General features: G+C 61.6%; 1 protein-coding gene and 1 long non-coding RNA gene across 4 annotated transcripts; one reads left to right on the top strand and one right to left on the bottom strand.

Moving 5' to 3' along the window:
• The first annotated feature begins 3964 nt into the window (after positions 1–3964).
• Positions 3965–16721, top strand: EXOC3L4 (exocyst complex component 3 like 4). Of its 3 annotated transcripts, XM_038545802.1 has the most exons (13): positions 3965–4127; positions 4604–4727; positions 7600–8033; positions 8916–9564; positions 10256–10367; positions 10637–10759; positions 11120–11220; positions 11481–11561; positions 13254–13368; positions 13916–14035; positions 14130–14282; positions 14852–14973; positions 16176–16721. In XM_038545802.1, exons 3-13 carry the CDS (start codon positions 7616–7618, stop codon positions 16375–16377), a joined length of 2196 nt encoding a protein of 731 aa, XP_038401730.1. In that variant the 5' UTR covers positions 3965–4127; positions 4604–4727; positions 7600–7615; the 3' UTR covers positions 16378–16721. The 3 variants fall into 3 exon arrangements, with proteins under 3 accessions (XP_038401730.1, XP_038401729.1, XP_038401728.1); XM_038545801.1 differs by lacking the exon at positions 4604–4727 and having other exon boundaries at positions 7548–8033; XM_038545800.1 differs by lacking the exon at positions 4604–4727.
• Positions 16669–24841, bottom strand: LOC102154321. The gene is made up of 7 exons (XR_005363809.1): positions 24671–24841; positions 22542–22682; positions 22020–22210; positions 21708–21806; positions 21322–21446; positions 19194–19243; positions 16669–16887 (listed from the first exon to the last, which is right to left on the bottom strand). It is a non-coding gene; the product is annotated as an uncharacterized LOC102154321 (long non-coding RNA).
• Between the last annotated feature and the right edge of the window lie 326 nt (positions 24842–25167).

A 25167-nucleotide genomic window follows, 5' to 3' on the forward strand; every position in this document is an offset into this window, starting at 1 on the left:
GAGTCCCCACTTCACAGATGAGCACACTGAAGTGTGAAGAGGTGCTCAAGGCTAGTTCTGGCCCCAGCTGGGACGGGCTCCCTGGGGCTGGGTGGGGAGGCGCCTCTTCCTGTCCACTTGAGGATCCTGTCCCTCCATGGGGGCCCAGCGACATTGTCTCTTGGTTCTGTCTCACTGCACAAGGGGAGCCCTACTGGCTGTTTGGGGCTAGCACGGGGCTGGGGGTGTGGTCGGAGGGGGGCAGAAACCTGTTCACTGCCTGGGCCCAGGTGCACAGCCCTCCCTCCCGTCCTCCCTCTCTGGTTCCTGCCCTTGGCTAGCCTGACCCAGGCCAGGGCAAGCTCGGGACCTGGCAGGAGGCTGCCCTGCACAAATGTTAGCTCAACAAAGTCCTCGGGTCCAGGCAGGGTGGGACAGAGCCCTGGTGAGCTTGGAAGGACAGGCAGGAGACACAGGCCCCTCTGTTCTTTCCCGGAGGCCTTGCTAACCTCAAGGATGAATAAGGCGCTTTCTCCAGCACGCCTTCCTTCTAAAAATAACCCACCCCCCAAACGCAGGAGAAGTGGGAGGCAGGGGTGCTGCAGCTTGCCTGGCAGCCTGTTTAATTTTAACGCTGTGGCCCCATGGGCCACGTCCACAGTCCCAGGTGCCTCCCCTGGTCTCTAGCTTAGAGATTTCTGTGTTTCCCCCCGGGCATGGGAAGGGGGCAGACATTTCACAGGAAGCCCTGCCAGGACCCACTGACACACGGGACGTGGTGCAAGGGACGTGGCACAGGGGATGTGGGCAAACAGGAGTGATTTCTGTATTCCTGGTGCAGACTGTGGTGGGGGGTAGGGTGTCATTTACTGAGTGTCATCGGAGCCCCTCCCAGTGTGACACCCATTTATACACCACTTTCCCAAGGTCCCACAGCTGACGAATAGCTGAGCTGGGACAGAATCCAGGGTCCCCTGAGACCCGGTCCAGAGCGGTCCCCACATGGAGCCCACCACCTACAAGGGCAAGTCTTGCATGGAGATGACCCATAACTGGAGGTCCCAGGACCTGGCTGTGCCCAGTGAGCCTGGGGGCGGGGGAACCACATCCACGGAGGCAGCTCAGTGGGGCAGGGCAGAGAATGCGGGGCCCCAACCTGCAGGACCCAGTCCCTTGAAGACAGGCCCCCAGCCCACTCACCCTTACTCGCAAAGGCTGATGTCTGAGGGAACTGTGATAACGGCAGGAGACAGGGTGGCAGTGCCAGAACTGGGTGCCCTGCCGTGTCCCCTGAGGCCCCGCCCCCAGCAGGTGGGTTGACCTGGGGAAGGGCCCTGGGAATCATCCTGCAGCTCCCATCTCTGTGGCAGGGGTTGGGGTCACTGCCTACCGCAGGTCGGAGATGGGCCCCCTAAACGGCAGTGTTCCCTCGGAGAGAGGCGCTGTCCCCCGGCCCGACCCAAAGCCAGTTAGGGGCAGAGGATGGAGCCAGGCTTCCTCTCCGACTGTCTGTGCCTTGGTCCCGGCCGCGTGTGGGTGAAATTTCCAGCTCTGGCATCTGCATTCGGGGTGTGACAGCCTGGCTCCCCAGGAGCCCCTGGGACAGGCAAGCATGTGAGAGTCCCCCGCCCCGGCTCTTCCCCACCTGGGAGCCAGGTCCTCTGCTGCGGGCCCCGTTCGACGCCAACAACAGCTCCACTCTATGGAGGAGTAAACTGAGGCTCCGAGTCACGCACGGGCCTCTCCGAGGTTGTGCGGCCCCGGGGGCGGGGGCACCTGGACTGTGCTCTGCCTGGGATCCCCAGCGGGGCCTCCCCCTCCCAGCTGCCCCCTGCTCTGCCTCTCCTGACCCCGACCCCACCAGCCCTGTGGACTTTTCCAACGGGGTTTTACTGAGACAGTCGGGGAATAGCAATGTGCAGACAGGATGAAGGAAACAGCACAGTCTTGTGCCGAAAAGTGGGCACAGGGCAGGGTGGGTGTGGAGGAGAGGCCCGGGAGCAACCCCCAGGCCCTGGGCACCACCAGCGTCTCAGCGTCCCATCTCTGGAGAGGAGGCGACCCATAATCAGGGCACCCTGATATGCCCAGTGACCTGGAGACCAGGAAGGTCAGACTGAGGAACCCCGGTGTCCAGCAGGGCCTGACCCGGTGGAAAGATCCAATCCTCAGAGGCAGAAACTGGAGCTGGAGGCCTGGCGTCTGGCTCGCCAGCTGCCGGCCAGGAGCAGGTTTCCGTGCCTCTGGGTCGGTGTTCCAGTGCAGTGAGGGGGGATGCTTACTCCCACTGAGGAGCCCCGGGCAGTCATCCGGGGGTATCCCCTCCCCTCCCTCAGTTCTGACTGCTGGAGACACGTGGGACAGCAGGCCAGGGGGCAGACCAGCCCGAGCTGGGGGAAAGGCCCATCCAGCCCGCTGGGCTTGAGCTGGGACTCTTAACGACCGTATTTCACGGAGGGGTACCCAGGGATCAGGGGACTAATCACTCGAGTGGTAAGTCAGAGGACTTCCTGGAGGAGGTGTTGGCCTCTCTGGGTCCAATCTGACCTGTCTGCAGCATCTCTGGTGCCTTCCAGTCTGTTCTGGGCTGAGTTTTATTCTCAAAAACTTCTTACATTGAAGTCAAAACCCCCAGTAGTACCTCAGAAGGTGACTATATTTGGAGACAGTTTCATTATAGGGTGATTAAGGTACAAGGAGGCCATTGGGATGAGTCCTAATCCTATATGACTGGTGTCCTTATAAGAATAGGAGACAGGGACTCTTGGGTGGCTCTGCGGTTGAGCATCTGCCTTTGGCTCAGGACATGATCCCAGAGTCCCAGGATCAAGTCCCCCATCGGGCTCCCTGCGTGGAGCCTGCGTCTCCCTCTGCCTGTGTCTCTGCCTCTCTGTCTCTCTGTGTCTCTCATGAATAAATAAATAGAATCTTAAAAAAAAAAAAAAAAAAAAAGAACAGGAGACACACACACACATGCACAGGATGACCGTGTGAGGACACGGGAAGAAGACAGCGTCTACACGCCCAGGAGAGCGGCCTCGGGAGACACCAGCCCTCCTGACACCAGGATCTCGGATTTCCAGCCTCCCGAACTTTGCAGCCAGTGGTACCGTGTCCTGGCAGCCGTCGAACACTAACGCACAAGCCTGTCTCCACCTGCCCCGCTCGGCCCCATGCCCCGCTCGGCCCCATGCCCGGTGGGACAGGCCTGGATCAGCCCTCCTTGGATTTTCCCTAAGTTTTTTCCAAGGATGCTAGCAACGGAATCCCCCCTCATGAAGACGGGTGGCCTGCCTCTTCTGGGAAGTCTTGGTGACCCTCTCCACAAAACATCTCCAACCTGATCCACTTGGAGGAGCAGGGCCTGTGCTGTTGATTCATGAGGCATGGGTCCCGACACCTTTGCTGACCCCTGCCCAGGACGCCATCCCTCCTCACCCCTGAGGCTAATCCTCCTCTCCTGTAGCCTCCTCCTCCAGCTCCTGAAGCCCTCTGGAGTGACCTGTGGCTTGTGACATTCCCTTTGCCGTCACTGTGACATCCTCCTCAGGCCCCGCATCCCCACTGCACCCCTTGGCCCACATTTCTGTGCTTCTGGCTGTCGGTGGCAGGCGACACGTCTCAGGATGAGCTTGGCACCCAGGCCTGGTGCCAGCGTCTCTGCCCTGGAGAAGGTTGGTTCTTCTGGGCTTGGGTGCTGTGGGCCGTGTGTCCCCCTCCCGTGCTCAGTGCACCCCGGCAGGCCAGCCCCTCTGGCATCTGGGCTCCGGCCTTGGCGTGACCACAGAGGTGGCGGTTACAACAGTCTCCGCAGTGTCCCCTCCCCACTGCCCGGCGCTGTTAAGTGCTGCCCCTCCCTTCCCACACCGTGGACTGCCCCAATCAAAGGTTGGAGTTGTAGTCGCTGGAATGGGAAGGGGGTGGGAGCACTTGTGAAAGTGAAACTGGGGCCTGGGGTGGAGGGTGGGGCCGGGGGTGGGGCTGGTGGGCCCTGCAGCGGGGCTGGGAAGTCCCAGCTGTGGTCACTCACTCTGGCTGCTCCGGGGGCCTCACCACCTCGGCCGGCTCGGCTCCGGCTCCGAGGGCCCGGCTCGGCTGGCTTCCCCGGCCCTGCCCCGCCTGGGCTCCGGAGTGCACTCACGCTGCAGGTACGTGCGGCACAGGTAGGGCAGGAGGGCCGTAGGGATGCTGTGAGCGGTGAGTGGGGACCCAAGAGGCTGAGGACTTAGCTCTGCTCGTGGCTTCCGGGGCCAAGGCCTGAGCTCGGAGCCCAGGCCGCCGTGCCAGCCCACGTCACCGCAGACATACACAGACACGCAGGACGCAGATACGCGGACAGAAAGACATGCATGTGGGCACAGCCAGACCCACACAGACTCACGGGGAAAGCCGCTCACAGGCTCTGAGGCCCACAGACGGGGAGACACACTCGGGTCCACACACAAAGCCCATCCACAAAAGTGGTGACACACCCCAGGCTTACACTCACGTGAGATTGCTTATCTCTTTTCCTTGGGTCCGTGCCCTGTGCTGGCTCTGGCCGGGAACTGAGTCAAGCCCGCTCCCTGCCCTGGGGGGGCTCGTGGCCAAGGTGCAGATGCCCGGACCACGCAACTGTCCCTAGGTCACAGGAGAAAGTGTGCCCAGGGCTTGACCAGGCCCAGAGTGGGAGGCGCTGACTGTGGTCACGAGAGGCTGCTTGGTGCCCACTCGCAGGAGCTGGCTGCTGGCGAACGGCCTGAGTGCAGGTGTGGCAGAGAGGGGAGCTGGGGAGCGGGTGGGGGGGGAGCGGGAGCCGAGGGGCAGGCTAGAACACACACCCATCCTGAGCCCCAGGCGCGGCAGCCAGAGCTTCTGAACATTCAGGGTAATGGGGTCAGAGGTCCAGAGTGATAAAGAGCCAGAGAGTCTTCACAGGTATGAGGAGGCAGGTACGGGGCAGGGGCCAAGGTAGAGTCAGCAGGGCATCCAGTCCAGCAGATACTAGTGTGATACCTGGCCAAGACAACCTGGGCAAGGGCCAGCCCTGACCCTGAAGGTTCACTCCTCCTCCAGGCTGGCTCTGGGCTGATGGGGAGGGAGCAGATGGCTAGAGGATCTTGGGCCAGTAAGGAAGGCCCCATTGCCGCAGGGACAGTGGTGCAGCACAGCCCAAGGACACCTTGGAGGTGAGGGCACCCATAGCCCTGCGCCCTGAAATCCAGGTCAGATCTGGAGAGCAAAGATGGGGAGCTGGGAGAGGGAGCAGCCTGCAAGGAAGCTGGGAGGCTGGACATTTGGGGGACAGAGAGGCACCTGGGAGGCTGGATGGGTGCAGGTCAAGGAGGCCCAGAGGCTTGAGGTTGGAGGAAGTTCTGTCTGGGATTGGGAGGCTTAGAGCGCCAGGCCAAGGGAAGCCATGGATGACTTTAAAGTAAGGGAGTGACCTGGTTGACTTGTGCTGTAAGAAGGTCAATAATGGCTTGGGAATTGCAGGAGCAAGGTCAAAGGGGACAGGGAAACCAGCGAGGGCCTCGATGGGCCCTCAGGACAGGCCCAGCTCTGGGTGCAGGTGCTTGAGCAGGTTGGGGGCACGTATCTGCTCATGCAGTCTCACATAAGACCCAAACTGCCAGCCACCCCTCCTTCCCCCAGAATCAGCCTCTAGGGCCTACTCTTGGCATCTGGGAGCTGCCCCCACCATGGCCCCTTGGCCCTGGCTCACTGGAGCTGGGAGATGCAGGATCCCAGCCTCTACTCCCGGGTCCACATGGGCTGGGATGGTCGAGGCTCCCTGACCCCGACCTGTGTGGCTGGAGGCAAGACCTGCCTCTTTTCTGAGCCTGTTTCCTCATCTATGAGATGAAGTGACACCCTACAACTTTGATGTTATGGGGATCTGATGGGTGCCAGGTGTTAGGCTGGGCACACAGTAGGTGCTTACTAAGTATGAGCTCTCCCCAACCAAGACAGGGCCCACTTGACCTTCCCCACATGCCTGGTGACAGAGCTTGAAGCACATCCAGGTGGGCCCAGGCCACTCAGGCTCAGACCCTGCCAGATGCTGAGGGGCAACAGGGAGAGGGGAGTTTGGGGGCGGGGAGGGCAGACAGCCCTTGGGACAATGTTCCCTACATGTGTGGGTCAGTCTGATCCGGGGCAGGGTCCCTGAGTCCTGGCGCCAGGAGAGGACAACGACCAGTGACCTGGGCAGGGCTGATAAGGACCATCAATCACCAGGGCCTGCCCTCCCACAGGGGGCCTCTCTCCAGCTGTTAGGGCGTTGGAAGGATGAAGGGAGGCCTTGGCTGACCACCTGCATGTCTGACCCCAGAGGGCATGGGGGGTAGATGAGGGTCTGGCCCTGCCCATCCACTGTCATTCCACCCAAGGTAAATGGGGGGCCTGGGGAGAGGTGTTCCTGCCCTGTGTCACCTGAGGGTCAGGTGACAGCCTGACCTTTGTCCGAGGGGTGGGGCGAGGGGAGCCTGGGGATGGGCTGGGGGCTCTGGCCTCTGGTTGGACAGTGACTTCAGTAGGTCCAGCCCTCCTTCTGGCCGGTTTCCCCCAGGCTAAATGAAGTAAGACCTTGCTGGTCTAAGACGACCCCCGACCCCGACCCCCCACCCCGACACAACACCCTCACAGAGGGGTGGGCCGGAGGCCCCACAGCCTGAGGAGTCTCTCTCCCCTCTCCCACCTCAGCTTCACGTAAAGCCAGGAAATCAAACACAGGCCAGACTGAGCTGGAAGGGAGTGTGTGTGCAGCCTGGGGAGGGCCTGGAGCCCAGGCGGGGCAGGGGCAGGGGCAGCCCCTGCTTTGTACCTCCATGCCCTAAGGACCCCCTGGGCCCCTTCTAGGGGAGCACAGCAGGGGTGGGTGGGGAGGAGATGCAATGGATGAGTCCTGCCTTGGGGACCTTCCCCCCAGTTAAATATAGACCTGTGGCCCCTCCCACCACTCCCCCTACAGTGCTGCAAGGGCGGATAAGCAGATAAGCCTTGGGGGCAGCCGGGGGTGGCCAGAGACCTCAAGCCTGACCCAGAGGGGAAGGGCATAGCCTTTTACGGGGCCCACTTTGAGCAGAGGCAGTTAGGCCTGATGGGCAGAATGGGGGTGAGCTGAGGGCTTTGTGGGGGCTGGGGGGGAGTGCAGTGAATGCCAGGGGAGGGGAGAATAGGCATTGTAGGCCACAGGACCCAACGTCCAGGAAGTCCTGGATGTGGTTGCTGGGCCCGCCCCCCGGGGCCTGTGGGCTGCGGCTTGGGCTGTGCCCCAGAATCTGCATGTTCAACTCTCCTCCCCAGCTCGGGGAGGGTCTGGCCTGGCAGAGCCAGTGAGGGTGGGCGCCTGGAGGACACCCTTTAGACGGCGGTGTCACGGAAGCTTTCCAGAAGGAAGTAGCTGCCTGCATCTCACTGCCAGCTGCAGCCTGGCACAAACACAGCTCTGGCCATGAGAGCGGCCTGGTGCCAGCCTGGGGGTCATCTCCCGGGAGAAGCTTCCCTCACCAAGTGCAGCCACTGGGCTCCATCAGGCCTCACAGGGTCTCTCAGGGTTTCTGTGCCCATTTGCTATTCTGCGCCAGGAGCCAACCCCCGCGCCCCGCTCCAGGCCTCCTGAACCTCCTTTCTGTCTAGCTTTCCTGCTACCAGGATGTTGTCGCCGCGGACAGCGACCTCTGGGCTGGAGCTGCAGAGCCCCGAGGAGCCCGCGAAACTGCAGACCCCAGCGCGGGGCACTCGGAAGGCAAGCAGCGGGGACGCACCCGGCTCGCACCCGAGTGAGGACGCTCGGCCCGGCCTGGGCAGCCTTCGGCGGGTCTTCTCCCGCACAAGCCAGCAGGCTTCAGGCCAGGGCCCCGAGGAGGACAGGGGCCTGTTTCAGCGCAGTTCCCGCTTCCTGTTCCGGTCCCTGCGACGTTCCCGAGATGATGGCGCCACTACTGACCAGTCCCAGGCTGCTGCTGTGCCAGGGGTGGCCCGTGGCCCAGAGGTGCCCTCTAGGATCGTAGATGGTGGCAGCCGGCGGTCCTCCACTGGGGTGGGGTCTGAGAAACTGGAATCTGAGACAGGTGAGAGCATCACAAGCAATACTGAGCATGGAGGGGTAAACTGAGGCCAGAGGGTGAGCAAGCAGGGTCAGGCTTCCTGACAGGCTGTCCTCCCCAGCTCTCCCAGATACTGCTTGCACGATTGCATTTTCAGCATTTCAGCCAGGGGAGCATCCACTGGGCAGCTCAGAGAGGTGAGAGTGAGCAAAGTGCGACTCAGAGAGGTTCAGTGACTGGCCTCAAGTCTCATAGCCAGGAAGTGGAGAAATGGGATTTGAACCCAGATCTGCACGACTCCGAAACCCTCACCTCTCCACGGCCTGGCTCCTGGCCAAACTCCAGGGATGGACAAGGCCCTGCCCCCTCAGGTCCCAGGGTCTCTGAGGGTGCCTGGCAGCCAAGGGCCAGGAGGGGAGGCCATGAGGGCTGCCAGGGCAGGACAGGCTGGAGCTGGGCCCCAAAGCAGGGAGGTGGTGCAGAGGGAGGAGGGGGCTCCCAGGCCTGGGGGCTGGCCCAGAGCAGGAACAGCAAGAACTGCTGGAGCTGGTGCAGCCCAGCCCAGCCTGAGCTCTGACCCCAGCAGACCCACAGTGAAGACAGCACCTGAGGCGGCAAGTGCAGCTCAGCAGGGCCCTGGGTGGGGTCAGAGCAGGAGAGGAGGGCCGGACTGAACGTGGGGAAGGCAGGGGCTCCTCCCATCTGCTGTTTTCAGCCAGGTTTGGGGCTGGGGGTTTTGCCTCTTGGAAGGGGATTCCGAGGGATTTGGGGCGGTGGGTCCGGAGCAGGCCTTCAGCGGGCTCTGGGGCCGAGCAGCAGCTCCGAGGGGCGAGGACCGGGTGGGGGCACGCCAAGGCTCTGACGGGGCACCCCCTCCCGCCCCTCTGCTGGGGGGGGTCCTTGCAGAAGGCAAATCCGTGGCCGACCTCATCACCGAGCGGCAGCTGCTGGCGGCCTTCGAACAGCTGCGGCAGCTGGAGACGCGGCTGGTGGCCGAGAAGGCCTCGCACACCTTCGAGCAGGACCCCACGGGCTTCGCGCGGCGCGCCATGGACGTGTGTCTGCACTACGACGGGCTGGCGGCCGAGATCCGCGCCATCGTGCGCGAGACGCTGGGCCCGGCCCGCGTGGACGCGGCGGCGCTCGGGGAGCTGGCCCGGGTGGTGCGCGCCGAGGAGGCTGCGCACCCCGCGCCCCCCGCCGACGGCGACTTCCTGCTCACCCCGCGCCGCTGGCGCCAGCACTGGGAGGACGCGGTGCGGACCAGCGCGCAGGAGCGCGTGCGGGCGGCCGCTGCGGAGGCCCCGGGGCCCGAGGGCGCGGCCGGCCTGGCCCGGCTCCTGGCCCAGCTCGGCGGCGCGGTGCGCAGCGACCTGCACAAGGTGCGGCGGGAGGTGCAGCCCGCCTACTCGGCCGCCGGCTTCCCGGCCTGGGAGGCCTACCTGCGCGCCTTCCACGGCGCCGTGGCCCAGCGCCTCCAGGAGCTCGCGCAGGACGCCCGCGGCTGCGAGCAGCTCTACGTCCTGCTGGACTGGGCCGCCAATGTGTACGGCAGGTGAGGCTCCCACCCGGCGCCGCCCGCCCGGAGGAGCACGGCCCCTTTCTGCTTTCCTCCCTGGGAGAGGGCGGGAGGCCCCGCAGCCGAGATCCCGGGGACTTGGACATTCTTTTCCCTCTGCTCTGGGCCACCTACTGTCCTGTCCCAGGGTTCCCTAAGGGGCCAGCCATGCACCTGTTGGGCAAGGCAGGAAAGCGTCTCAGGGGAGGTTGTTCTCCCAGCGCAGAGTCCGGGTAGAGGGTCCACGCTGGTCCACAGGGTGCCCTTGAGCACTTACAAACGGGCACCCCTCCAGGCAGGACACAACTGCGGCTCACAGACACTGGGCACGGGTTGGATCTCACCCTCACTCTTCCCTGAGGACGGGCACCTAGGTACAGGGCACAGCGTGTTGACAGCTCCCACCTCCAGCTCTGCGCTGTGCCGGGGTGGGTTACCTTTGCCTGTGAGCACTCCTCAGTTCTGAGGGCCAGAGAGCAGGTGGGAAGAGGGTGTCTAAACTCCTGGGCTCATTAATTTGCCGTGTGGCCTCGAGCAGGGACCCATCACTCTCTGGACCTCCCTGGTGTGGGCTGGATAGTGTCAGATCCCTGAGCTGCGGGGGGCTAGGTGATGGTGTTAGGCTTTGGCCAGGGGGGAGTTGGGGCAGCCCCTAGCCCAGGCCCTCAGCTTCCACCCTGCCTTCCAGCCCTGACTTCCTGGGTACCCCGGACCTGACTCTGTCCACAGAGCCACTACCCCCACTCCTGGCACCCGCCGTGTGGGCCCGCCTGGAGAGCGACTACATCAGCTTCCTAGAGGTGAGGTGGAGGCAGGGCCGGGCCGGAGGGGCACGATCAAGGCTGACTGTGCTTGCCTCACCGTGGGGAGGTGTGGTGCCCAGAATCACCCTGGGCATCGGGCCTGGTTCTGGCCAGAGCCCCTTCTCACCCTGTGGCCTCCAGCATGGACCTATGCCCCAGCAGGGTGGTTCTTTCCTCCGAGGGTACAAGACAGAGCCAGGAGATAGGGGAACTCAGACCTCCTTCTTGGGAGGGTCTCACTGTACCCCTCTCCCCACCTTGCACAGACCAAGATCACGAGCTGCTTCGATAGCATCCTGCAGCTAGAGCAGAGTCGGTGGGCGGGCGCCGAGGCCCCTGACGTGCTACAGGGCCTCTACCACACGCCGCTGTCCATCGATGTCCACATGGTGAGCCTTGGGAGGAGGGATATATGTCTGGGCCTCCGGCAGTGTCTGGTCCCCCTCGAGGTAGGGACACCCAGAACTATACAGTCCAGTCCCAACCTCCTTTCCCCATTAGATGAGAGCCTGAGACCCACCTGGGGTGGAATCAGGCACTGTGGGTCACGTGGCCAGCCTGGGAGCACCAGGGCACAGCTTAGTAGGTGGCCTGTGGATGTGGGGAGCTGGGGGGAGCTGCTGGAAGCTGGAGCCGAGATGATGAGACAGCACAGGGCAGGCTGAAGATGTTGCTGGGCCACAGGTGCGGGACGGGGGGCATCGGGATCTGGCCTCTGATGTGGGTTCAGCAGGTGGGATGTCTTGCAGCTCGTGGCAGAGCACGTGAAGGCGGCCGGTGCCATCTCTGCGGAACTGGAGGCCACCACCCTGCGCATCTGCACACGAGCCCTTGGCCTCTTTCTGCCCAGGTGCAGGCACATCCTCTGCCCAGGGTAGGGTGGGTGGAGAGGCCAGGGCACGGACGGCCATCGTCCCTGGGGGAGGACCCAACCTGTTTGCTCAGACTCTGAGATTCTGGGACAGGTGAGAGGGAGGAGCATAATTATAAGGGGGGGGAGAGGGGGAGGTGGGGGTCTGGGGTCTGGGTGGGGACCTGAGGGGAGGGCGGACCCCAAGTCATAGCGCCGCCAGTGAGGGTCCCTAAGGCCTCTGCATACTTTGCCCCCAGGTTTGAAAAGGCTTTTCTAGAGTCGAAGGCGGTGAGCGAACCTCATCTGGGCGCCAATATCAACGCCTGCGAGGAGCTCAGGTGGGCCTCTTGCTCCTCCGCCGGGGTGGGGGGGCAGCCGCCAGCAGGGGGCGCGCGAGCTCTGGGAACCCGCTGCCAGCTGGGGACAGTGGCTTTGGGTGACTTCCCGGAAGGCCTCCTTGGATGCTCCCCTCCGCTCCCGCCCCGTAGGGTGCCCCCTCCTCCCTTCAGAGCTGAGGCCCTGGAAGGGATGCAGGGAGTTTCCACGCTGAGCAGAGGCTGAGAAGCTCCAGCCATTCGTCCTGGCCGGTTGCCGGCCCAGTGTGTCCCCTGCCACCTCGGGCTCCTTTCTTTCCTCCCTTCATCCAAGTCAGCCATCTTCCTTTGTAGCGACACTCCCTTCTCGGGGAGCCCTCCCTGACAGTCTGTCCCCCCTCCCCACTACCCTGGGAGTGGCACCTGGGTCCCTCTGCCCCCAGAAGGCAGAGGGCCTCCCTTTCTGCTGGCAGTGGCTGCGCCCTTTCTGTGCCTTCAACACAGGACAAGTTCAATGTCCCCACGTCGTGTATGCTGTGCACCAGCTGCCACAGGGCAGCTAGCAGCTGTGGGCATGGACTTAGGTCCCCCGCCCCCACCCCCCTGGGTTCCTGTCCCCGCTCTGCCACCCGCTGTCTGTGAACCTTGAGTGTCGAATGGGGACTGGAGCACCTGCTCCCTAGGGCTGTGGTGGGGGGACTCAGAGCCTTAGAGGGGTCGTTCCGTGAAGGCTTGTGATGTGCTGGGCTCTGGGCTAGTACTTTACCTGCATGATGCCTGTCATCCCAAGTGCAGTGTCCCCGGGTTCTGAACAGAAAGTGGAGGGGGGATCCCTGGGTGGCGCAGTGGTTTGGTGCCTGCCTTTGGCCTAGGGCGCGATCCTGGAGTCCTGGGATCGAGTCCCACGTCGGGCTTGCTGCACGGAGCCTGCTTCTCCCTCTGCCTGTGTCTCTGCCTCTCTCTCTCTCTGTGTGACTATCATAAATAAATAAAGAAAAAAATATTAAAAAAAAAAAAGAAAGTGGAGGCTCAGAAAGGAAATGCCATGTGCCCACCATCATGCGCTGTCCAGTATGTGCTGGACCTGGGACTTGAACCGGGCTTGTCTGAATCCAAGGCATGACCATGATGAGGGCCACTTCTCTAACACCCTCTCATCCCTAATCTGAGCCAGGGTGGCCCGTTCCATTCAGCCCAGGGAACAGTCCCTGCCACTTGGTAGGCAGCCACTGGCCCAGCCCCTGATGCAACTTTAGCCTGCCTCTTTGTGTCCCTGTTCTGGGGCCTGGGCTTAGCTTGGCCCTCAGTTTCCTCAAAAGTGAAATGGGGACATTGCCAGCTTCAGAGAGGCAGTTATGAGGCTCAAAGGAGGGCCTCTGTGCCAGTCATGGCCAGGCTGCCCTGTCTCATCAACAAGATGGACAGAAGTTTGGTCAAGAGCTGCCACAGGGGAGCCCTGCTATGCAGTGGGGCCCCCGCCACCACCCTACTCACCTACCCTCTGTGATCAGCTCCTGGGGCTTTGGTGCTGGCTTCTCACCTGACTCTGCCTTCAGGATAGCTTGGAGCTGCCCTTCACATTATAGTCTAAGTGAATGCAGTTGGTGTGGTACTAGCCTCCGTAGCCTACCTAGCATATACCTCCGTAGGTATATGCTATAACTTTTCCACGGCTTACTTCTGCCCACCTCCTCACCTGTCCTGGCCCCTCCCCAGGACCAGTCTTCTGGCAAGGTTCCCAGGAACCTTTGAAGAGCTGGAGAAACCTCTGGTGGCTGCCACCTGTACCTTCCAGAAGCGGCTGCTGCAGGGCTTGCAGGATGATGTGCAAGTGAGTGGGACTCCTCACCCCACTTTCCACACCCAGCAGGTGCCTTCCTGTGCCCTGGAGCCTGGGGGGCCAAGTCATAGCATTCACGCACCCCAGGGGCAGTTTCAGGGGTGGTACTTTGGAGGGTGGGCAAGGGACCCAGGTAAATTCACAGTGGGGCAGTGAGGTCAGGAGACACCTATTTGCTTCAGTCTCTGCCTCTCAGAGAAAGTGAGTTCAGGGAACCAGACCCCTTGCCCAGCCCCCCAAGGCCTCCCTAGGCAACCCCAAGCAAGGGCTGCATAGAGCCTCAGACTTTAATCTTGCTCACTGGAGCTCGGGGCCTGGAGGAGGCATTCCTGCCAAAGGCCTAGTGACACTGGTGGCTGAGAGAGAAGTCACCAGGGAGACATTAGAAGGGAGTCAGACAGGCCCTCCAAAATTTCTTCCTGGTGACACGTTGTCCCTTGGCCTGAAACCCCCTGTTAGGAGCCACATTCTGGGCTCCGAGCAGAGGGTCTGAGGGGGAGGATATGCCTGGAAGACTCCTGTCCCCCTCTGCTCCCAGCCGCTTTTCAGGGTCCTGTGTACCAAGGCCTGGCTGACACATGACGTGCTGCAGCCCCTCATGAACAAGGTGGTGACTTTCGCCCACCATCTGGAGCACGTGGCCCCACTGCGCGCACAGGTATCTGAGGGGAGAGGGTGCTTGTGGGGTTGTGTTGTGCCCTGGGTGCGGGCTGTTAGCTCTGACTCTGACCCCCAATTCCCGGGCCTCCCAGGAGACTCTGCAGGAGGTGCATCGGTACGTGGTTCGTGAATACCTGGCACAGGTGCTGAGGCCGCGTGAGCGGTTCCGGGGTGAGGAGCGCATGACTAGCTCCCAGAAGATGGGCTTGGACGCCCAGGCCATTGGCGACACCTTCCAGGGCTTGGTAGGAGCATAGCCTGACTGCCCCGAGTCTGGCCTCCTGTAGGGCCTCTGGCCTGTGGACCCTCCACTGGCTCCCCCCATTCTCATTTTAGTGTCCTCTGCAAGAGCCACGGCCAGTGGGCTTTGGCGGAAGTGGCTCTCTGTACTCTCCAGGACACTCCGGGCACAACTGAGGCAGGGCCAGGGGGGGTCATCTCCATATATTTGCATACGGTTGGTGGGGTGAGTAGGGAAGGGGCAGCCTGTGGGAGGCTCTTCCAGCACCCCTGACCCAGCCTTTGGAGCTGAGGCATTTTCTCCATACACACCCACCCCTTATCTGCACTGAAGGTCCCCCCCACACTGTAGGATTCCGAGCAGGACTTCCAGGCCAGGGCCTCAGTTTACCCATCTGAGCAAAGACAGAAGACATCTCCGCATTGTATGGTGGGAAGGGGAGCTGAGGACCCTCCGGCCAGGCGTGCAGGAGGCAGTCACAGCGGGGACGCGGTGGATGGGTTGCAAGCATGGGTGGCAAGGAGGCTCCCAGGGGAGGTGGCCCGTCTGGCATTTGTCTCCTTGTCTCTGCAGGGCTCTGAGGCCACGTGGCTGGACCAGGCGATCCCGTGCGTGGCTGACATACTGGGCGAGACTTACAAAGATGACATCCAGCGGCACCTGGAGACGCTCATCGGGAGCTACCCTGACATCAGGTCGGTTACCCACCTGCTCCCTCCCTGGGCTCCAACGGGGCGCCACCAGGGGGGCAGTGTCGGGTCCCTGCAGAAGGGTCCCTGTGGCTCTGGGTGGACGGGTGAGGGACCACAAGGGGGTCAGAGTGTTCTGGTGGGGAGCGGGGCCCCCGTGCAGGCGGGGTAGGCGCTGGGGGGGGGGGGGTTAGTGTGCGCAGATGCAGGTGCCTAGATCGCGGCCCTGATCTTCAGGCCCGGGGTGGGGGCAGGGCAGGGAGCCCGACTGCCCCTCCTTCAGAAACTATTCTCGGCCATTCTCGAGGCCATTCTCCATCAGTGCTGTGGGGTCAGGACGTCCCAGGAGCCCGACGGGGTTGGGTTGGGGTCAGGGCCCCTCCTTGGGCATCAGGCGGTGATGACAAGGACCCATCCGCCAGTCTGAAGGGGAGGCATGGCCCCCTCTGTGAGAAAACCCTATTGGGAGTCCGGAGACTCCTGAGACTGGGCCAAGAGGAAAGAGGCTTTTATCCTGGGGTGTGTGTTTTGGGGGGGCAGAGATGAGTCATCGAGCCCATGGAAATTCCAGCCTGAATCTCTCCATAGCTTTGGAGATGCCAGGATGGGGAGGCCACACAAAGCCGGGGGGCAGAGCCCTTTCCCCAGCCCATACTGGCTCCGCCTTTGGCTGGGAGTGTCTACCCCCCTCACAGTGCCGCGGGGTTTCCCCTAGTCCCTGGGGTTCCCCTGCCCTGGGTGGGGGGGCCCCATCCTGGAGGCGGCACTTCTAGTACTGGGGTTGGGATGAGGGCGACTCCCAATGCTGCTGTGCCACAGCCTCCCCCACCTCCGTGCTCCCTCTCCCCCTGCTGCCTGTGGCTCCCAGCACAGTGCTCACAGGAAGAGGCCTGGGACATCCCCTGGCCTGGACCCGCTCCCCCTGAGGTCATATCGCTCCCCTCTACTCCTCCACTGCTTCTCGAACCTCTGCTTAGACTGTTTTCACTGATGGGCTTGCTCCTCCCCTCCCCACCGGCTCAGCACCTTGGAGCCCCAGACGCCCTGACCCGGGGCACTGCTCCTCCGCCTCGGTCATTCTTGGCCTTTCTTAGGCCAGGCTCCAGGGATGCTGGGTGCACCTGTACCTGAGCCCAGGGGTCCCCTCACTCGAGGTTGGGACTGCCACAGGAGATGTTGGGCCTACCGATGGGGGCGTGTCTTTGCAGGCGGGACCACGTCCTGGCCATTCTGGCGCTGCGCAGACTGGGCCGCCGTCGGAACCAGCGCCTCCTGCAGCATGCCCAGAGCCTGCTGAGGGCTGCGGGCAAGGCCGGGGGCTCCGGGGGCTCCGGGGCTGCTGGGGGCCACGTGCTCTTCGAAGAGATCGAGGTGCCTGCCTCCGTGGACCTGCTGATCACCTGCATCTAGTGCTCCCGGGTCTGGAGGGGGCGGGCCTCAGGTGGAGGGCTGCATATGCTAGCGGGTCGGGTGGGCGCCTTCACCCAGACACTGAGCCCCAAGCCGGACGCCCGGGGAGGCACCCTCAAGGAATCCCCATCCTCAGCCATCCACGGCTTGCCAGAAGGAAGGGCCAGAAGATTGGCATTTCAGGCATTTGCGGGGGAGTGTTTGGGGTAGCAGAGGTTCCTTTCAATATTGCCCATCAGGGAAGGGCTCCCTGCCTAGCTGTCCGGCACCACCCCCAGGCTGAAAGTGTAAAACAGAGTATTTATTTTTAAAATAAAGGTGAATTAAAATAGTGCCTCCCTAAAGAGAGTCAGGGCCAAGTTGGCTGGGAGCAGGCGTGGGTTCCCACATACAGAGGGGTCAGGATGGAAAGTTCTGTGGTGACTCCATTTGGTGAATGGCCCTTTCCTGCCCATTGTACAAATGGGGAGACTGAAGCTGGTCCAGAGCTGGGAAGGCCTGTGCCTGTGGCTGTAGAGAAAACAGTCTTTAACCCTGGGATCCTGGGTTCACTGGCCTCATGTGCCAAGTGAACCTCACCCAGCAGGGGTGGCCACTGCTCTGTCCTGTTCTAAACAGGCCTGGGCTCCTGGGAGACAAGAAGGCCAAGGCTTGTCCTGCAGCCTGGGGTATTTGGGTTAGACGTCAGAGGGACTTCCCAGGAGTGAAAGTTGTAGGACTGCTGCAGGACAAGTGTCACCCGTGGAGTATGTGTGTGGGAAGTGCTGATCCTGTAAGTCTCAGCTCTGCAGGTGGGGCTGCAAGGAGATTGCTCCAGTGTGCACCTGTTACCCCTCCCCGCCCCCCTTCTCTCCCAGAAGGCTGGCACTGAAATTTGACTCAAGCCTCCTGGCAAGGCTGTGGGGAAGCTCGTTGGCATGGGCAGCCTCCAGCTTGCCGAGTGCGGAGATGGTGGGGAAGACACTGAGGCAGCCGTGGGTGCCTTCCCACCACCGCTCTGCAGTAGAACACCAGCGCCTCTCTGAGCCTGACCTTGACCACGGCCGCGGGGCTAGATCAGGGGCAAGGTTCTAGGAACCAAATGAAGTTGAACCTCCCGAGGACAAGGCAAGCGTTCTGAAAGGTTGCGGGGCCAGGCAGGAGGGAGACAGGACTCTCCTGCCTTCCCCTGGGCCTGCCTCCTCCACCGGGGATGGCCAGGGGACCTGGGCAGGGCTGCCACAGTCCCCACACCAAGCCTGGAGAACAGAGCCACACCTGGGTGTTGTTGGGGTCCTGAAGAGAGTGTAGCAGGCACCGGGGGCAGCCCCCTTCATGAATACACAGGGCTGGGGGTCAGAGGTGGGGCAGGCAGGAGGCTGAGGAGTGTCTAGTCTCCCTAGACAGGGAACCCAGTCGGGGGTGGGGGGTGGGGCAGACATGAGGATGAGGAGAGGCTGCGGTTTGGTTCACAAGCTCCAGGCTAGGGGGTAGGGGGCAGAGCGTGTTCTAGTGTTGCCGCTGACAAGCAGTCGTGGTGTCTCTCCGCTGTGGGGAAACTGAGGCCCGAGAGGGTAGAGGTTTGTTCACAGTAGGCCCCAGCACAGGTAGCCTGAGGCTCTCACAGCCAGGGGAAGGGCAGTGTCAGAGGAGCACCTCTTTCCCCAAGAAGAGGCAGCCTGCCTGGGTGGTGGTGGGGGGGTGTAGGAGGGCTGGATCTGACCCTGGCCAGGTTCTCCCTAGGGAGCCCGCACCCTGTGTTTGAGTCCCAGTGCCCTCGTGGGAGTGTCCTCCTGCAGCCCCTGGCCTGCCCGAGCCCCTGGGCTGGAGGCTGAGGGTCCCGGGGCTGGGTTTCCAAGACAGGCTACAGAGGTGTGGAGGAGTTCCATCCCAGCTCTGTGCCTCAGTTTCCCTAGCTGTGAAATGGGGGTGCTGTCCGTGCCTCCCAGGCTGAAGTAAAGCCAGCCTGAAAGCCGATCCCTGGCCCTCCCGTAAGCCCGCGTCCCCAGGGCCAGGCCCTGGTCTGCACCGCACGCAGCTGCTAAAAGGGCCCCGGTGCAGGAGCCTGAGGTCAGTGGGGTCCGTGAGGGGGGAAGGCGCCCAGGAGGAGGCTAGGAAGAGGTGCTGAAACAGAGTAGCCGCCCTCTGACAGGGGCTTCCTGTGGTAGTGGAAAGGGTTCAGGCTGAGACCCAGGCCATCTTCCTGAGCATGTCTGGGCCTGGAGACAGGAAGTCAGGTTTTCCTGGCAGGAACCTTCATGCCCAGGCGGCTATGTGTGCCTCGCGTGTGTTCCTGTGGGCCTAGCAGTGTCTGGAGACGGGGGCTGGCTTCCCGAGGGCACGTTGGGATGAGCAGGGAGCTAGACAGCAGCTTCCCTCGGAGGGAAGGCGGGGGCCCAGAGGTGGGCCAGGCCTAGGGAGCCGGACTCTGGACCATCCCAGCCCCGACCCACCCGTTCCCCCTGTCCACCAGGTCCTGGGAGGCCTTGCAGAGTCTAGAGCACTTCCTTGGCCATCCTGTTGTCCAGGCCAAGCATGGGGGAGGGGCTGGGCCTCGGAGGGCAGCTTCCGGACTTGTGGGCCAGCTTGTCTGGCTGATAAGGAAGCATGTGTGCATGTGTGTTCCTGGAATGTGCCTGGGGATGGAGGGCCCTTGCCCAGTGTCTGCATTCCCCTAGTGGAGCAGGACATCCTATTTGCCCCTAGGCCCTGGGCCCTACCAGCTGATCCTGGTGCCATCCTGCCTGCCGGCCACCCTCGTCCTCCCACATGGCTCCCTGCTCTTTCGTCTCAGCTTGTGGGGAGCTCAGCTTGGCTGCCTTCAATGCCCACGCTACCTGGGGCTCCTTCGTGGATTGGGGGTTGCATCTGGTCTCTGGCACCGAGCCTGTGGAAAAAGACAAGGCCCGCTTTGAGCAGTTTTTGGGACCCCAGCCCACCCTGGAGAGGACAGTGACAAAGCACAGAGGGGCACCCTGCCCAAGGCAGAGTGCTCAGGTCCAAGGACACGATGAGCCACAGCTTGCTAGTCCTTCTGCCAACCCAAGGACAATCCTGGGGTAACATGAGGGGACTTGAGGGTCACCCAGGAACCTAGTCCCAGCTCAGCCTGGGACTTGCACCTTCTGTGGGCACCTCTCCTTGCAGGTCCCCTGGTGCCCGGGCCCAGCTCCCCTGGGGAGTGTCGTGCTGTACAAGCCCACGGGCCACACCAGGGAGGAGGGTGTTCTGGTCTCAGCCCTGCCCTCCTCTCACTGAAGACCCAGGGACCTTTCCACTCAGAGGCCCCGTCTCCGCCTCTGCAGCATCTGAGACCGTCCCTGATCCTGGCGCGGGGCTACGCTGTGAGTGAATCAGCTTGTCATCTCCCTGCCTGCGCCATCTCTCCCTCTTCCTTCCTTCCTGGGCCCCCACCTCATGGGGCCCCTGGACACGGGGGCAGCACTCTCATCGGCCAGGAAGTGGTCCTTGCAGGCTCCCACCACTGCAGGGGTGAGGCAGAGAGGAGAGGGGAGAGGAGGCCACAGTGGGACCAGGGTCCCCCTCCATCCCCAGATCGTCACTGCCTGCCTTTGCCACCACAAGGTCCCTTTAGGAACTCAGTAGGCTGGAGGAGCCCTTCCCCAGCCAGGCCATGTGAAGCAGAGGTCTGGGGGGCCAAGGACGCTGCTGACAGGGGCCAGCCCCACAGAGCCCCAGGGCTCAGATTGAGAGAACCCTCAAGTAATGAAATCTCAGGATCTTGGAAAAGAGGAATGTCCTGAAAAGTCCTGCCATTTCTGGAGCACCCCCCACCACCAGCCCCCGTGTGCCTGGCTGTGCTCAGTGATTTAAGGCTTTCCTCCTTCCCGTGGATTCTGTGCAGGGGTTTAAAAATCAGCGTCTAGATTCAGACACCTCTGGGCTGGGACCCCAGCTCTGCACCTTCTTCCTAGCTGTGTGACTTTGGTCAAGTTACTCCACCTCTCTGGGCTCTATCTCTAGGTGTAAAATTAGGAGCATTACGTGAGAAAATACAAATGTGGCGCTGGATGAGGGCCTGGTCTGCAGTTCCGCACTCCCCCGAGAGGAGCATTATTCTTATTTACATGGACCATGTCCTGCGATCCTTTCCTGGCAACCTCCCGAGCACGTGTCACCTCCATTTCCAGGAGGGAAGACCGAGGCCCGAGGCATAGAGCCGGGTGTCTAAAGACACAGATGTTGGTGACGGAGCTCCCCGGGGGTCAGATGGTCTTCATGCCTAAGCCCCCACCATCATGCCTCCCTTCTCCAAAGTCCAGAAGCCCAGAGCTCCTGGGTGTCCTCCCTGGCTTTGTTGGAGGAGGAGGAGTTCCCAACACCCAGGCCCTGAGGGGGCTTGGGGGTTTGGGGCAGCCCTCCACTGCTCCTGGCCTGGTGGGGCTCCAGCAATGCTGGGATTCCCAGGAAGCTCCTGCCGGTGACTCATCTATGTCATTGGGTGGGTGCTGATGGGGAGCAAGGCCCCTTGGCTGTTTTCCTGGAAATCAAGCGAGCTAAGAGAAAGGCCCGGGCCTGAAGAGACAGGAACTGAACCTAGCCGCCTTGCATCACCACCTGCACTGCAGTTACTGGAAGGACGCCAGGACACCTGCAAAAGCCACATACCCTCACCTCAGTTTCTCCATCTGCCAGACGCAAAAAGAACTCTTGGGCCTGGCTTCCTCTTTAGGGGAAAGGGAGGAACTTCCTGGGTGATGGGAGGGGCACAATCTGTTGGTATACACTTGGTCTGGTGAGCACCCTTGTGGGCGGGGATGCCCTGTAAGGGAGGTTCCAGGTCAGCTGTCCTGGCCATCCCGTGGTCCCTGGGGCGGTCACCAGACCCCAGCTGAGGTCCAGCACAGCTTCAAATGCACCTGAGCAATTGACTTCCCCTATTGGGGAAGGCTGGGTGGCATCAGGGACCACAGCCTCAAGACCTCAAACTTTGTGTCCACTTACCACTCTGAGACTCAGTTTCCTCATCGTCAACAGGGGATACAATGGCTCTGCCTAGTGTTGTTGGTGAGTGGGGCATCCCCAGGAAATAAAGAGGCCCTAGGAGGGATCCCAGGTCAGGTGACAGCCTGGGAAGTAAAGGACGAAGCAGGCTGGGGTTAGGGCAGTGGGAAGTGCAAGTCATCTCTGAGAGGGAAGTGCGCCTATGCCATGGGGGAAGGGCTCAGTGACATCCTGGAATGCCCTCATCTCCCAGCCCTGGGGACCCTCCACCATGGTCAACACTGCCCTTTTGACCCAGGCACCCTGGCCAGGTCCTCCTGGGGTAGCCGGGCCCAGTGTCCCACAGCCCTTTCATCCTTGTCCAATCTGCCCGTGGGCCTTTGCACCTGCTGACCCCTGCACCAAACGGCATCTTCCTCCTGCCTGCAGTGTCCTGCTTCTTTCGGGGACCTTTTTTCCAGCAAGGCTCTCAGGCAGCTCAGAGGCTGAGGAGAGGGAGGACCACCAGTCACACACACACACACACACACACACACACACACACACACACACTGCCCAACCTGGCTGGGCCATCAAGGTCGACTTGGCCCCACCTACTTCCCAGGTGAAGGTGAAGATTCAATTGACCCAACAAGGTCATGGAAGAGATGGGGAATTTTTTTTCTGAAAGATGAAAAACAAGTGGAGGGCAGTAAAACCTTCCATTTTTGCATCTGTGCTGGCTGGCTGGCGGTCTTCACCCGTGTCTGACTTAAACACATCAAGCTGCATCTCACACACTGATCAACCCTGGGGGAGAAGCGATACCGCGCAATGCTTGCTGCTGGTGCCCTGAGCTCCACTGCGGACTGGCACGTGACTGGACCTGTCTGTGCCTTGGTTTCCTCATCTGTGAAGAGAGGTATCCATTTCCTGAAATTGCCTGATGAAATCAGTTAACGCATGCAAAGCACTTAGAACAGAGGGTGGCACCTGCGGAGGTGAATGAAAGTCAACTGTCTACCCCCAAGATCGAAAGTATGGTCATAAAAGAGATTATTTGATCGGGACCCCCGGGTGGCCCAGTGGTTGGGTGTCTGCCTTCGGCTCAGGGCATGATCCTGGGTCCCAGGATCGAGTCCCGCATCGGGTTCCCTGCAGGGAGCCTGCTTCTCCCTCTGCCTGTGTCTCTGCATCTCTCGTGAATAAAAAATAAAAATTTTTAAAAAATATTTGCTCACCTGGGTTCAAAGCGGCATTATTCACAATAGCCAAGGGGTGGCTGCAACCCAAGGATCCACTGACAAATGAGCGGATAAAGGATGAAATATTGAAGAGAGCCTGACACATGCTGTAACACGGATGAACCTAGGGGCATCGTGCTGAGGGAAACAAGCCAGTCACAAAAGGACTAAGACTGTTATGATTCCAGTTCTATGAGCTGCTTAGTCAAATTTATACAGAGAAAGTAGAACAGTGATTGGCGGCGCTCGGGGAAGAAGGAAAGGGAAATCAGCATTTCATATGTTCGGAGTTTCATTCTTGCAAGATGAGAAATGTCTGGAGATGGATGGTGGGGACGGTTGTATAATAACGTAAACATCACTGAATCGTATGCTTAAAATGGCCAATATGGTAAATTAGGTTCTGTGTATTTTATCACAATTAAAAAGCCAGCCAGCTGTCATTCCTGAGCAGAGGGAAGGGAGGCCAGCTCACACGTGTCCTGGGCTTCTGCGGCCCCGGGTCACAGTGGGGAGCTGGCCACTGCTCCCGGCACCCGGCCGGCACACTTGACTTCTGGGCTGGCCTGGGGAGGTCGATTGCCAGTGGGCTTCTGCCTCCTGTCCTCTCTTCCAGGTGGAGCTGGCCTGCTCTCCCCTGCCCATCCCCTGGGGAGGCAGCAAATGGGACAGCAGCTGGCCAGGAACACTCCCAACAGGCATCTGATACTCATTTCCTGTTGGGGGTGGAATTCTTGGCTGGCCTTTGGCTCCCTCTGCAAGGGTCTGGCCTCTTGGGGACAGTTTTCTCATCTATCACTAGGGGGAAAGGATAGGGCCTGCCCCACTGACCATCATCCCTTGGCCCTGTATGCAGCCCTGTTTTCAGAGGGTTTCCCTTGTGTTGGGGTCTCCACGTAGATGACCCTTGAGTCTCCTATTTTAATTCAGGGAAAGGGAAGTGACCGGTACAACCACAAAGGAGAAGGCAGCTTTTCCCAACTCCTGGCAGCTGCTCAGGGTAAGGCCATGGAGACGGAGCTTAGGCAGCTTGGGCATCGGGGGTCAAGGTTGGCTGCCCAGCATTTGCCCTGTCGAAGTGTCCTTCCTGCCTCTGCTATCAGGATCCCGGGCTCCGAGGGGATGGTGGGATCTGCAGCCCTGACAACCACACACCCCGGCCCCATGACTCAGAAAGCTTCAGATTCTCCAGAGATTTCCCAATCTGTTTGGGGTTAGACAAGGCGGCCTGGCAGCAAAGTGTGGGGATTGCACAATGAGGCCACTGCAGGCAGCCACAGAGGCAATGAGCCAGGAGCCCTTGCTTCCCATCCTCATGGCCCCTATGTGACTGGATGAACTTGGGGATCTGGCCTTTAGTCTCCCCATCTGTTCACCAGGGAGTAAATGGAATAACCCTCCCAGCCCTGGGGCACTGTGGCTCTGTTAGTTCATCTGAAACTGTCACCTGGCAACCCCTCCCCCAAGGACTCAGGGAAATTCAGTGTGAGTCCCCGTTACAGCCACTTTGTGAAGTCTGTCTCCTTCTCCTCACAAGCAGCGCCCCCACAACCCCTAGGACAGGATCTGTGGCTGAAGCCAAAGCTGGCACTTGACCACCACTCGCAAGGAGGAAGAGGAAGTTCTCAGTCCCAGGGGGGCACCCCTAGCTTTGCCTGCCCCACTCCCAGGCCTCAGAGATCTGTGCCCAGCTGGATAGGGAGAGCAGGGAATCCACAGGGAGGGAGAGAACAGGGTAGGGGCGAACAAAGGGGTGGGAGGAGCAGGGGCTCTAGCAATAAATAAAAGGGAAGCTGGTGCCCAGCTGGGAAATTCCTTAATGACAGGGTTTTTTCCAGAGGGCAAGAATTCCTAAAATGAGAAATAGTGCAGGAGGTGAGTCCCTAATGGTTGCTCTTCACCAGCAATAGCACCCCTACCCCAGAGAAACAGGACCCCCTGAGGAAGGCCGAGGCCCCTGGTCTGATGACCAAGCCTGAGCTGTTGGGGTCTGAGCCTGGTGCCCAGAAGCCTGTCCCAGCCCAGCCCCAGTCCCAGAAAGGGAAAGTGCTCCAGTGGGAGGGGCGCAACAGGAGGTTGGACCTCGGGCCACCTGTAGGTCCCTTCGCCTTTCTGAATCATTTTACCCTTTCAAGCAAGGCTTGCTAATGAGAGCGAGTGCTGGGCACCCAGCAGACTGCTCCTGGTGGATGGCTGGATCCCTGCGGCACCGTGCGCCCAGGGTGCGGCCTCGGGCAGGGCTGCTTCCCTGGCTCCTGTGGCCACCCCGGCGTCCAGGGAGGGAGCGAGCGCTCTGCCCCGGGGGCCACCCCGATGTCCAGGGAGGGAGCGCTCTGCCCCGGGGGCCACCCCGGCGTCCAGGGAGGGAGCGCTCTGCCCCAGGGGCCACCCCGGCGTCCAGGGAGGGAGCGCTCTGCCCCGGGGGCCACCCCGGCGTCCAGGGGGGGAGCGCTCTGCCCCTGGGGGCCACCCCGATGTCCAGGGGGGGGAGCGCTCTGCCCCGGGGGCCACCCCGGCGTCCAGGGAGGGAGCGCTCTGCCCCGGGGGCCACCCCGGCGTCCAGGGGGGGAGCGCTCTGCCCCTGGGGGCCACCCCGATGTCCAGGGAGGGAGCGCTCTGCCCC

The sequence above is a fragment of the Canis lupus genome, chromosome 8, assembly GCF_011100685.1.
Source record: "Canis lupus familiaris isolate Mischka breed German Shepherd chromosome 8, alternate assembly UU_Cfam_GSD_1.0, whole genome shotgun sequence".
In the NCBI taxonomy this organism is placed as follows: domain Eukaryota; kingdom Metazoa; phylum Chordata; class Mammalia; order Carnivora; family Canidae; genus Canis; species Canis lupus.

Bases quoted from the DNA above. Each gene is read 5' to 3' on its own strand.
- EXOC3L4 (XM_038545802.1), top strand. From the start codon at position 7,616: ATGTTGTCGCCGCGGACAGCGACCTCTGGGCTGGAGCTGCAGAGCCCC. The intron at 10,368-10,636 runs GTGAGGTGGAGG...CACCTTGCACAG, and splicing joins ACTACATCAGCTTCCTAGAG to ACCAAGATCACGAGCTGCTT. The intron at 14,283-14,851 runs GTAGGAGCATAG...TTGTCTCTGCAG, and splicing joins GCGACACCTTCCAGGGCTTG to GGCTCTGAGGCCACGTGGCT.